Source organism: Pezoporus flaviventris, unplaced genomic scaffold (genome assembly GCF_033815535.1).
Source record: "Pezoporus flaviventris isolate CSIRO_AGI_PZ_B2104156 unplaced genomic scaffold, CSIRO_AGI_Pfla_v1 ptg000002l, whole genome shotgun sequence".
NCBI lineage: Eukaryota > Metazoa > Chordata > Aves > Psittaciformes > Psittacidae > Pezoporus > Pezoporus flaviventris.
Window position 1 is genome coordinate 75,254,782 of NW_026892550.1, and position 13,306 is coordinate 75,268,087.

Consider the following 13,306-nt stretch of genomic DNA (forward strand, 5'->3'; position numbering starts at 1 on the left):
ATTTATAAAGCCCTTTAAAAATATCAATGTCCAGATTACATATACAGTCAAAAAAAGACTGCACTTTTGGCAAAATACACCCACTCAGGACATCATCTTCAGGTCAAACTGAAGTTTATAAAGGATTTTGGTATAATTAGCCATTTGCAGGGGCTGAAAAGAGTAATTCTTGCCATCAGGTTTCCCAGCATAGTCATATACTGTTAAATCAACTGCAGCAATGAAGTGAACAACTTGGATTTCCTCCTTGTGTTGCCTCCAGGCTATTATGCTGGAAAAGATGTGCTGACTATACAGGTAATAGAGTTTTGTATAGTCCCAAGCCACACCTTCAATTCTGAGGCACAGATTCAGCAACAAGTGCCAATACTGTCAGAGGTCATCTTAAGACAAAACCTTCCACTCTCTTCACTGAGCTTCTAAGTAGACCCTAAAAGCCAAATACAAGACTCTGATCTGTTTCTGTAAGCCTCCCATTGCAGCACTCCAGCCAAAGGCTCCCAGGTGAATTTGGCTGGGTCGAGCCCATACTGCCCTGCTATGTGTGGTAAACTCAGCATAATTTAACAAGAGGAGCCGAGCATATTCCGAGTTCAAGAGCAGTAGGAGATGTGTGTGAATAGGATTCCAGGAGGGCAGAGGACTGTTCTTGATTTTTGAGCTAAATATTTCGAGCAGGAGAGACTCAAATATGCTCTATGAAAGTGAGTTTTCTTAGGGAATCTGCTATTAACTAACCAAATAACATGGAAATCTGAAATGGTTTTGGCTTCCAGGGGAAAATTCCATGTGTACAACCACAAAGCAATTGCTGGAAGACAAGGAGGAAAGCAAGCAGAGTTTTCAATGAAAAATGAAAACTAAACAAAGCAAACCTGCAAAAATGAACCAGTCCTTTTTTTTTTTTTTTTTTTTTGGCATATAAAACAATACTTCCAATCTTTTATTTTTAAATCTATTCATTACAATTTCTTGTTCTTCAAAACAAGGAATTATTCCTTATTTCCAAAAAGGCAGAAGATTCTGCAGATAGGGCAGAAGAGCTGCCACCCCCATCCTAAGAGAACTCTGCTAAACACAGACAGTGACAGGCTCAGTCCCACAAAGACAGAGCTAAGTTATGGATAAAGCCTTAATGAGCAGTGTGTCATCCTCAATGCATATGGTTTCCCCTTAGATTTCAGGTGTGGCCTGGTGATCATGCTCCCATCTTCTCGCCCAGAATCCTTTTCCATTTGATACCATCTCATGTGATCGCAAGTAACCCTCGTGTTCCGCCAGCAGCGCAGAACAAGCAGCTATTGCCATTTTCTCTGGAAACAAATGAAAGCTCTGTCTTTGCCCCTTCCTTCAGACTAAATACACATATCCTTCCCCACCTACCACTGTGTTACACATACCTGTGGCTCTCTAAAGCCATTCTGTCTTCAAAAATCTGACATTTTTTGTCATGCATCCTATTCCAAAAGTAAATAAAATAACTGTATTAAGTGGAATTATTCCCTTCATTTTACAGTTTGAGAGTTGATTTTGTTTCAAAATTTGGAGACTTTTGATGCTGCAAAATATCTTATAGGGGATACTTAATTCAGCCTTTTGACCATGACACCTTGGAGCAAGAGACAGCTTGTGCAGCAAGGAGGGATGAAAAGCTGAATTTGGGGTTTTTCCATCAACAGCGTGTTACAAAGACATCTTCTTTGCAGCAATCACCTTTGAACAAATTTGCAAGTAGACAAGATCCACGTGCACAGTAAAAAGCCCAAGGAGTGTTTAAACTTCTTATTTGAAGTCTGATAACTTAAAAATGTCTATTTGTCTAAATCTTAAGGGGAAAAAAAGGGATCTCCAAGGTCCACCCTTTGCAACAAGCTGGTGTATTCATCCTCCTGAGCAAATAATGGGATGTCTAAATATTGTGAGAATATTCCAAACTGGCTAATGTTACATGTGACAGTAAAAGGGTTTTGATTAACCAGAAATCGTTTGGGAGAGTATAAAAGTAACTGTTTCCCATTACTTCTTTCTGCCTTACCCAGGTGAACCAAGCTCACCCCAAGCCCCTGCCAAAAACTGACAGGATGAACTGCAGAACAGTAATTTACGTGATTTTACTGGTGAGCCTCCCCATAGTCATAGCCCTGCCTGGAAGTTATCGGGACATAGGTAAGAATGTATCTTATTTTTTTACTCTATCTTTTTGTATAATGCTGATGGCTGCAGCTTCTCACACATGGTTACTTGGTATCTTGCTTTGCCTCTGCTAGTTCTATGCTGGTGTTTTCTATGGGTCAAAGGTATACAACAAACCTCAATCTGTACAACTTACTGGTGATCAGCCTCAGATGTGTGGCTTCTTAAATGCTTGAGAATCTATTTAGTGTGCAGGACAGCCAGTGGTTACTGAGAGGAAGCCTTGCTGAAGGGGAATTCCATCCACAGGAATGCGGTTGTACCACTGGTTTTAGGTACTCCAAAACTTGTTGAAGTGAAGCCTGTGGCCTTCTGGGCTCCCTCTGCAGTGCATCAGGAAGTGAGATAGAGGAGGCCCAAGAGGGATGCTGCCTCCATCGCTGGTGGCTGTTGAGAGTAGCTAAGTTATGCTATTGCTCTGTGTTTTCCTTTGGAGGGGGTCTTATTCTCTCTTCATTGACTCCTGAGAGAGCTTACAATGACCAAATTTCTCACTAAGGCCTAAAAATGGGGCCTAAAATAAGGCGCTTCTTTCCCATTACATATTGTCTTCATTAGTCAGCTCTTTTTTCACCCGTATAAATTCCACATGCACAAAATGGCCCTACATGGTACCACAGACCTGATGTTTGTGTTATTTTTCTCATGTTTTCGTCGCAGTTGACACCCCTGTGTTACTCAGAGGGATAAGCTGGCTTGTTTCTTTGATTTATTTGATCTTTTTACACTGATCTCAGCCCTACTGATGCGAGGGTGAAACAGTAACACCTTGATTTGGGAGCAGGCCCCTTATTTTAAAATTAATTTCTGCGTATTCTCAAACAGACAAGGACCTTGATAATTCATGACATTTAGATTTGCCCATTAATAAAGGTGCAGTGGCAAAGGAAGAATATTTGCACAGGATTTTCACATAGATGGGACACATACTTTCCTCTGAGACAGTTCGTAGCATGGACAGAAGAATGCAGCTCTGTGGATTTTGGAGGAGCTTTGTGTGCCATTGTAGTTCTAATTTTATCCCATGTTTTCTGCACGGAAAATCCTTCATCAGTAGCTAGAGTGGTCAAGTGCACTTTAAGATAGCTAAGGCAAGGTTAAAAGATGTTTTTAAGGTGCTTCTTTAATCATGTGCAGCATCAAAGTAGCTGAACACCCCCAGGTTTTAGTGTGTTCCTCCCCACAACATTTGTGCTAGGCAGGGAAATTATATTGGCCCTAATGTATTATAGGTCAGAAACAAGTAGATGGGAAATTACATCTCAGGCCTCGGTGCTCCCACTTCTACTACCCCAGGCACTGAATCATCTTTCTCCTAGCCTCCATTACCAAAAAAAGAGAAGGTATTTGATGTAGTATTTAGCAAACATTTTTTTACTCAAATACTCTTGTTTTTCAGAGGGAAAAAACAGCATTGGCCAACGCTTTTTACAGCTGCAGAAGAATAATTTTAAAGCCATGTAAGTCATCCAGATAAAGCTTCTACTTGCAAATTAGCTGCCACTGCACAGCCTTGCACTGTTTGGAACACACAGCAAGTCAAATGCTCACCAGTTCTGCCAGCCCAGAATGCGTTTGTGCCAACTCAGCCCCAGTGACATGAATCCTCTTACTGTCTCACATGTAAAAGTTACAGAATTAGTTTCTTAGGTAGCCAGCAACAGGTTTAATGCTGTGTGTTCTTCTCCTAGGGCCCTGGTCATGTTTGCTCAGTACGTGCAAGGAGGCACATTTGGCAGAGCAGTTAAAATGGCTGAGGATGTCACAGACCTCGCCGAAAGGTGTGCTGCTGCTGCAGCCAGGGACAATCCAGACTGCCTGAAGCCCTTGGTAAGCACATTTACGTTCCTAATCTGGCAACTGTTTTCAGAAGTGACTTGTCATGTCAGAGCCCTGATATGTGTATTCCCAGAGAGGCATGTTAGGAGACTTCCCTAGGTATGTGTGTTTGGCCTTAACTGACTCTTTGGTTCTCCAGGCTCCCATCTACAAAGTGTCTCAAGATCGGTGAAGGAAAACAAAGGCCCTCTCCTCCCTCCATCCTGAATAGCACAGCATCTGTACCGGCAGCCATGACCTGCATTTCAGGAAAAGATATTCAGAAAGATGTGCCTTTATGGCTGGGGTAATCAAGAAAAAGAGTCTGAATAATGTTGTAAGGTCAGACTGTTTAACAACCATTCCACTTGGAAGCATGTCTTGGCATAACAATAGGTACCAGAGTTCAAGAAATCATCACCCAGGTTTTAGAGTTCAGTTTTAGAGGTCAGTCTGATTTTCACTGAAGTTAAAGTAGGAAGGAATTAAGAAAGAAACAGCTTATGCAAGTTGGGGCTTGTTGGCTTGAAGTAGCCTCCTTGCAAAGCTCAGAGGAGTAAAATGGAATCCTCACTCAAGTTAACTTTTTCCTAATTTTCATAGGACAAGATCTTCCTTGACACAATATGCCAGGAGGAAAATCTTACCGGGTTTACTGACTGCTGTGCTAAAAAGGATCCTGAAAGAAATGACTGCTTCCTCACTCTAAAAAATTCATCGAGAGGGTTCATTTCTCCTTTTGAAAGGCCAAATGCAGAAGCTGCCTGTAAAAATCATTCACAGAATCAACATCTATTAACGGAACAGTAAGTCATAAATTCATTGCCTAGATAAGACAGTTATGAACCTTCAGACAGCAAACACAGTTTTCAATGCAGCTGTCAAGTTCTATCTAAGATTCTCTGTAATCCTGTGCTAGTTCTTCTTCCTAATATGAATTATTTACATAATTCATCCAGCTGTAACGGTCATTCTGCAAAGCCTGTTCTGCCATCTCCTGCTTTGGATACAAGTCTATATGTCAAACAATCTGCCCTGGTTTATTGTAGTGCATGTAAAGGCCTTACCTGAAACCAGGAGCCTCTGTTTAGTCCTTAAAAGCCAAGCAGAAGTTGTGCTGCTTCTGAACCAGAACTGGCAGAACTTGAGATTTCCAGGAAACTGGCCACACCATCAGCAGTTTCCAAGATAAACACCACACTATGTGGCTCGTCGTTATGACAGTAAAACAATCAATTTTAGCTGCTACCATTTTAATTTCTGGCAGAGGCAGCTATACCACTGCTGCTCCTGCATGTAGGGGCTTACTGGGAAACTAAAGATGTTTTTCCCTGGGTTTCAGTTTTATTTATGAGGTGGCCAGAAGGCATCCTTTCCTCTATGCCCCCACCATCCTTTCTGTTGCACTCCGATATGACGAGATGATGAAAAACTGCTGCAGAAGCTCTGAAGACCTCACTTATAACCTGGAGGAATGCTTTCAGAGACAGGTATTCCATCACAGGCTACAGATAGCAGCCACTTCTTCAGAGAATCATAGAAGGATAGAATGGTTTGTGTTAGAAGGGACCTTAAAGTTCATCCAGTTCCAACCCTGCTGCCATGGGCAGGGACACCTTCCACTAGACCAGGTTGCTCCAAGCCCCGTCCAGCCTGGCCTTGAACACTGCCAAGGATGGGGCAGTCACAGCTTCTCTGGGCAACCTGTGCCAGGGCCTCACCACCCTCACAGGTGAGTTCTTAGGAAGAGTTCATCTAAATCTCCCCTCTGTCAGGTTAAAGCCATTCCTCCTTGTCCTTTGCCTACATGCCCTTGTAAAAAGTCCCTCTCCAGCTTTCCTGGAGGCCCCATTAGGTATTTTAACACTGTTATAAGGTCTCCCAATGTGGGGTGTTGGGCAGCTGAAGTTTTACAGTGAGAGGTCAAGGCAATCCCCATGCCCTGTGACAGCATCGCTGTCCTCCCAGCTCTGCTCAGAGAGGACGAGGTGCTACACAGCGTACAAAAGCCTGATTTGTTTCCCTGTTAATAGCACCTCGATACAGCTCCTGCTTGTCTGGGTATCTGCACTGCAGAGACATGCCCCACACATAACGCATGTTAGAAATTCAGAGCACACTACCTGTCACAGTGGAAGACAAGGATTAAGAGCATGGAACACTTGTTTAATAAATTCAGCAACTAAATAGCGAGCACAACAGTTCATATTGCAGCTTGGACAACGTTTTTCTTTCACTATTAAAAGGTCCTTTTTTAAAAAACAATCACAGCAGTAGTTTTAGTGCAAAGCATTGCCTTGTCTTTTTATCCTCTTTCACAGTCTGCATCTTCTTTCTACCAGGCACCAAAGGTGGTGAAGCCAATAAAAGAAGATGGCCTAAGGCAAGAACACACATGTGGAATCTTGCACAAGTTTGGAGAAAGGACCTTGAAGGCTCTGTGAGTGTTCCCCATGTCCATCTTATTTTGAAACGAAGCACGGATGTTGTGTGTTAGCTGTGGGCAGCTCCACACCTGCACACAGCACAGTGACTCAAATACCAGCAGTGTCCTTCTCATATGCAGCTCAAAAGCAGCATCTAACAAGGAAGACAGATTAGAAATACAAATTTAGACATGACAGCTGTCATTGTTTCCTTAAAAACTGCCATTACCTTTCAAAATCTAAACCCAAAGTCTGAAAGGAATACAGCTCTCTGGAACGAAAGTTGGAGCGATTGTGAGCAAAATACAACTCATCTCTCTTACCTAGTTTTGACACGAGGTTGCTCCTGTGATTTTTTTTGCGCCCACCTACCACATTTCCTTCCACCATCTCACTGTGAAAGTCGCCTGGGGTCCTAAGACAACCCTGACAATCTCAGCTCTTGCCTTCAAGGAACATTTATTAACGTAAGCAGGGAAGAGACCATTCCTGAGCAGTTTGGATACCCCCTGCACAATAAAATGAGAGGAGCTATCACAGCCTCACACTGTGATTTGAAACAATAACTGTTTTTCTTTGTTGTAGGAAACTTGCTCAGATAAGCCAAAAATTCCCTAAAGCTGATTTTGTTACTGTTAGCAAACTTGTGATGGATGTTGCTAACATGCACAAGGACTGCTGCCGCGGAGACATGCTGGACTGCATGCATGATAGGGTAAACCTCATTTAACATTTGAGTGTTTGCTGAAATGTAATGCTATTTTTGTGTTGGTTTCAGATTTTTCTTCCTCCTGTGCTTCACTGATTGCTCTCTGAAACTGGAGATTAGCTCTGCAGTCTAAAAACCTGCTTGATTTTCCCATTTGACTTTTTAACCCAGGAGGACCTTTTGCACAGCAAGCAAGAGGTTGCACCAAATCGATCAACAGGGCTTGAGTTTTCTTCCCTGTTGTACCAGATTTGCGTGGCACAGCTTTGATCAGCCGCCTCTTCTTTTTGGGAGTCACCCCCTCTGTCTGGAAAATGCAGATAAAAACACTGATCAAAAAACCCTACAAAGACCAAAATCTGGCAAAATTTCCTTCATTTCTTTTCTGCTTTACAGGAAGAGCTTCTGCACTACGTCTGCACCAACCAAGACATCCTATCAAGCAAAATAAAGCAGTGCTGTGAAAAGCCTCTGTTACAAAGAAGTGAATGCATAGTTAATACAGAAAACAATGACAGACCTGCAGACCTGTCCCCCCACGTCAGGGAGTTTATAGAGGACAAGGGAATATGTGAACGTTTTGCCCAGGAAAAGGACACACACTTAGCCAGGTAACTTCAGTCTTCCTCAGCTCTTCTATTTTCTTGTTTCAATACTCTGGCCGCAAGATGACACTTTGGGCATAAAAGTTCAGCTTATCAGCCTCAGATTTGTCTGCTCTGGGAGCATGTAGGCTTGGGGTACTGGGCAAGTCGATCTTAGTGAACCGCCACTTACTCCTAGAAGGTGTGAATGCAGAGCAAATGCATTCTGCAAATTTGGAGCAGAGCACGACTGTTATTTCAGAGGCAAAATTGAAGAAATGCCTGTAAAATTTAGGAGCCAACAGTTCTGATTTCAGGTGCCAGCTACAGCTTTGATACACTCCTCAGTGTTGAATTCAAAACACTTAAGTCAGACTCATGCCTCGATTCAAACGGGATCAGCTGGTTTCTGTTCTAGACATGTTCCTTTGTGCGATGAAGCCCTGATCCTACCTGTAGTAAATGTAGGCACAAATGCTCCATGATGCAACAGACACAGCATCAAGTCCCAAAGACAGAGAATTAACTTCAAATAACATACATCAGGTCTAGTTATGAAAATATATTGGGTTCAAACTGCTGTGTAGAGTAACTGCTGAAGCAGAACTCATCTTTTCATTGCCTACTGAGAACTGAGTCTGTTACTGCAAATTATTTCACAACCATTAGGGAGCTCTTTTGGCTCATCTCTAATTCCTGGTACTCCACATATTGCAGGTTTCTGTACGAATATTCCAGGAGACACCCTGAGTTTTCTGCCCAAATGCTTTTAAGAATTGGTAAAGGATATGAGGACCTACTGCACGAGTGCTGCAAGCCTGGAGCTCCAGAGGACTGCTGCAGCAGAGGGGTGGGTGCTGTCAGCCTGCACACCGCATACTGATGTCCAGGCTTTATCTGGAGGGAGTGGGGCATTCTGCATTCCCCCTGCTACAACAACTCCACAAATTAACTTCTGTTTTTCAGGAGGAGGAGCTGAAGAAACATATTTACGAAACTGAAAGTGTGATGAAGACGAGCTGTGACATTTACAGGGAGAAAGGAGATTACTATTTCCAAAACGAGTAAGACTTTTTTACATGCTTGCATTACTCTAATTACAGTAGGCAGAGCAAACCCAGAGTAGCTGAACCATATACTGTGCACAAACACAACATGCAGGCACAAGCCTCCTGCAGGAACTTTGGGCCTGATTTGCATGTTAACAAGCGCATGCCTAACAAAGTATGTACACAAACTTAACGAAACCTTTAAGCTGCTCTCATAGAGTTAGGCTTCAGCTGGCCTGCTCTGGGGAGACACACTGAGCTTTTTGCCCTCCTGTGTGTGTTCAATCTTTAAAAGACGCTGGAATTACAGGCTTCCAACAAGCCTGATGGGCTCCTTCTGCCTGTTCCATCACTGAAGGCTTTCCTGGCCACAGTGGTTAGTAAGCACAGTTTTTGAAAAGAAAAAAAACAAGTAAACTTCTTTGAGCTTATCTTCTGCCCCCATCTAGTGTGCCAAGAAGACACTCAAATCCAATTTTGCTCTTAGACAAGCTCCCTATGCTCCCAGAGAAAAAAATAACAAGGGGAAGACATAGCTACCATCTCATAAAAGGGCCCACTAACACGTAACTGGCAATTCTGCTGCTAATTCTATTTGTTTAATCTGGTAAGAAACTGGTCAGAGAAAGGAGAGAGGTCAAACAAATAAAGCAGGCTTGTGAGGTTCTACACACCAGGCTTAGTCCTGCTGTTGCACTACTGAGTGTTCCCTGCGGTTTGGCTGGAGCTTTGAACATGTGAAGGCAGAGGCTTGCTCACTACTGCCTCATGAAACAACATCACTGACTTCAGAAAAATTACCTTTTCAGGCTCCTCATGAGCTTCACCAAGAAGATGCCTCAACTGACATCTGCAGAGCTGATCAAGTTCACCAAGCAGATGACTACGATTGGCTCCAAATGCTGCCAGTTAAGCCTGGACAAGCTGCTGCCTTGTGCCGAGGAAAACGTGAGTATTGCTCCTCTGGATCTCAGTCATACTTCTGGAAACCCTGTCACAAATTCTGCTGCCAGCAAGGTCCAAGAGTAAAGGTAAGTGAAAAGAATGTTCACTGAGCTGCTGAGTTGACCTGAAGGTGTACTTCCATGCCTGAAGGAAGCATAACTCCATCTCATTGAAGTTAAGGCTGGAATTGAACTACATAAAAAAGGTTCAGTCCATCCTCCAGACACCCATCTTCTTCACCATCCCCTTAACAAGAGCAGCCACACAGACCCACAGGTGCCCTGCTGAAGACAGCAAGTCCATGCAAGTGTGCTTTATGAAGAAATCTGTCCTCAGTTCAGCTGTAGCAGTCATTTTTCTCCTCCTTAGTAGCTGGTGCAGTGCTGCATTTTTGACTTTCAGCCTGGGAACAATGCTGGTAACACACCGATGTTTTTCTGTTGCTAAGTAGCGCTTACTCTGACCAAGGACTTTCTGAGTCTCATGCTTTGCCAGGGAGGAGGGGAAGCCGGGAGGAAGCAGAGACAGGACACCTGACCCAAACTAACCAAAGAGGTATTCCATACCACAGCACGTCATGCCCAGTATAGAAACTGCAGGGAGTCACCCGTAAAGGCCCAGATGGCTGCCGGGTAGGGCCGGGTATCCTCTGGCAGGTGGCGAGTGGTTGTATCGAGCATGACTTGTGTTTATTGTTTTCCTTTTCTCCTTTTAGTTTTATATTCTGCCCCTCTGTTATTTCCCTTATCATTATTATTATTGGTGGCAGCAGTAGTGATTTGTGTTATACCTTAGTTACTGGGCTGTTCTTATCTCAACCCATGGGGTTCACATTCTTTAGATTCTCCTCCCCATCCCTCTGGGAGCTGGGGTGAAGAGAGGGAGGAAAGCGAGTGGCTACGTGGATCTGAGTTACCGTCTGGGCTTAAACCACAACAAAATCACTTGGTTTCTGTGCGCAAAGGACAGTCCCTGGAACCACAGAGACATACTTCTGAAAAATTATTTCACTGACAAAAGCCAGCATTCAGTCAAAAATAAACTATTACCTACGTTACAAAGTTTAATTTAAGCTCTCTGTTATTCTTTATAACTTCAAGAGCAGTCTGTATTTTTGACCATAAAAAATTTAAATAATTTTTTTTTTTTCCACTTCTCTTGGTAAAGCTGGATCTTGTGCTTGGAGAAATATGCAGAAGACACCTGAGGGACCCTATAAACCCAGGCGTGTGCCACTGCTGCAGCAGCTCCTATGCTCTCAGGAGACCATGCATAGGGAAACTGGAAATGGATGAGCATTACATGCCCTTATCACTGACTCCAGGGCTGTTCACTTTCCATGAAGACTTGTGTACAACTGAGGAGGAGAAGCTACAGCACAAGAAGCAAGAGTAAGGCGTGCCTCTTCTAGCCTGTTACCTTCCTGTTTCTTATTTTTACCCTGGCCATTAACTTGTGCTGGGGTGAGCCCAAACTTCCTGGACCCTCTGGCGTGATGCACAACACAGACAACACCTGCCACTTAATTCATGGGTAATCATAGAATCACAGGCTTGTTTGGGTTCGAAGGGACCTTAAAGCTCATCCAGTTCCAACACCTTCTACTAGACCAGGTTGCTCCAAGCTCTGTCCAGCCTGGTCTTGAACACTGCAAGGGATGGGGCAGCCACAGCTTCTCTGAGGTGGACCAATGCTAAAACCCTTCAGATATTTTATTTCCCAGGGGAACTGGGCATGTCTTTGCTTCCTACTGCAAATACCTACCTGGGTGGGGAATAAAAATGAAAAAGCTGTAGAAAGAAAGTGGGCAGTAGCAGAGGGACTTTGCAGGACTAGGGTTGGAGAAATGCACCATAAGCCGTGTGCTTTGGAGAAATGTACCATAAGCCATGTGCTTCCTCTGCTTTGCTCTGCTTTCCTTGCAGAATGCTCATCAACCTCATCAAATACAAGCCCCAGATCACACAGGAGCAGCTGACAGCCATCACGGCTGCCTTCACCACCATGAGAGAGCAGTGCTGCAGAGGAGGCAACCCCCAGGCCTGCTTTGCCAAAGAGGTGTCCTTTCTGCTTCATCTGACCCACAATGGAAACAGGGAGTATATGCAGAAGGAGGAATTTCTCCTTTAAACAGCCAAACCAAGTCTGGCTAGCCAGAATTCCTGCAGTTCTGTTTCCAAAAGCAAATCGGATTGCCTGCACATTAGATATCAGCACCAGTTAATTCATCACTAGATGACTTACCTAATTAGTCTTGTGTTTACATGCAGTAATTGATAGATACAGAGCTCAGCTCCATCTGTTTCCTCTGGGGAGCTCCTGGGACTGGGCCTGTGAAGGACATGGACAAAGGTCTTTCCCTGGCTAACAGCTCTGAAACGAACTCTTAATTTTTTAATTCTTAGTTCTGAACTGGATTTCACTTGAAAAGTTCCTCAGCAGTAGAGAGAGAAAGCATGTAGTCACCTTTTAGGGTCAAAGTATTTTCCCTGTTTGTATTCCCTACCACTGTTTTCCTCTTCTCTTGGCTATGTTCTTGTAGCTCATTGACCCTCACACTGCAGAGCTACTTCAGCTTCTCTTCACCCTCCAGCAAATCTGCTTTTGTCTACTTCACATCTCTCTCTCTGATGTATTCCTTCACTAAGCTTAAACCCTCCACAACCCTTAAGCCTGGCTCTCTGTTTTCCTCAGCCTTCGCCTTGCTTTAAATGACAAAATACGAAAAAAGTCTCTCCTGTGATTTCCACCTCTGAACACACCAAGCCAGCCACACACCTGCAAAGAAGCATTCTGCTACCTCCTCCCAAACATCACATCTCCAAAGGCAGCCTGAGCTGAACAGGAAAAACAACATGTTTATTAAACATAGTGGTAAACATATCTTTACTCTGTAGAACATGGTGTGTACACAGCTTGCAAACACAACAAAACACTACCCACTGCTGCCACAGTGGGTAGTGGCAGCTTGCTTGTTCACAAACACATCACCTTTCTGACTAGCTCATAGATATTTTGCTCTTTTCCAGGGTCCAGAACTTATAAAGAGAAGTGAAAAAATGTTGTCAGCATGAAGAGCTCCCGCAGTGCATTGGACAACACTTGCCAACCTAACAGCAAGCATATATTTTCTGATGTTCATGAAGCATAAACAGGAGCATGTGATTTGTCAGAGTGCACAAAACTACCTTGTGGCTCTTTACTCACAAATCTAGGAAAGTCTAGATGGTTTTACACCAGCTACAGTTCATCTGCTGCTGCAAACAAGGGACAAGAGGCATCTCAATAAACCATATTTTCCATAGGACCTGCTGGGCTGGGGAACTGCTTTTCAGTCATATGGGGAAGAACCCACATACGAACCTCAGCTCTGGTTCCTGTCACAGTGATCCAGAATTGTCAAGGAGATGTAAAATTTAAACCAAAGCAAGTAACTTAAAGCCAGCTAAATTTCTTAGTTGTTCAGGATCCTTAAACATACAAGCCTTAAGTGCAAAGAGAAGGCTCATCACCTTGAGGAAATCTGCTGAAAGAATAAGTTAAACGGATGGAAATTGTCATTAACAACATAAATCAGACCAA

At 43.5% G+C, this 13,306-nt stretch overlaps 1 protein-coding gene across 1 annotated transcript; it reads left to right on the forward strand.

The window, feature by feature from the left end:
• Nucleotides 1-2,051: 2,051 nt before the first annotated feature.
• LOC133274534 (alpha-fetoprotein-like) lies at nucleotides 2,052-12,879 on the forward strand. The gene is made up of 14 exons (XM_061463879.1): nucleotides 2,052-2,166; nucleotides 3,593-3,653; nucleotides 3,885-4,023; nucleotides 4,615-4,817; nucleotides 5,354-5,501; nucleotides 6,354-6,451; nucleotides 7,023-7,152; nucleotides 7,543-7,757; nucleotides 8,448-8,580; nucleotides 8,697-8,794; nucleotides 9,589-9,727; nucleotides 10,892-11,115; nucleotides 11,650-11,782; nucleotides 12,754-12,879. Exons 1-14 carry the CDS (start codon nucleotides 2,082-2,084, stop codon nucleotides 12,796-12,798), a joined length of 1,851 nt encoding a protein of 616 aa, XP_061319863.1. The 5' UTR covers nucleotides 2,052-2,081; the 3' UTR covers nucleotides 12,799-12,879.
• Nucleotides 12,880-13,306: the final 427 nt, after the last annotated feature.

Bases quoted from the DNA above. Each gene is read 5' to 3' on its own strand.
- LOC133274534 (XM_061463879.1), top strand. From the start codon at position 2,082: ATGAACTGCAGAACAGTAATTTACGTGATTTTACTGGTGAGCCTCCCC. The intron at 4,024-4,614 runs GTAAGCACATTT...TAATTTTCATAG, and splicing joins CAGACTGCCTGAAGCCCTTG to GACAAGATCTTCCTTGACAC. The intron at 7,153-7,542 runs GTAAACCTCATT...TCTGCTTTACAG, and splicing joins TGGACTGCATGCATGATAGG to GAAGAGCTTCTGCACTACGT.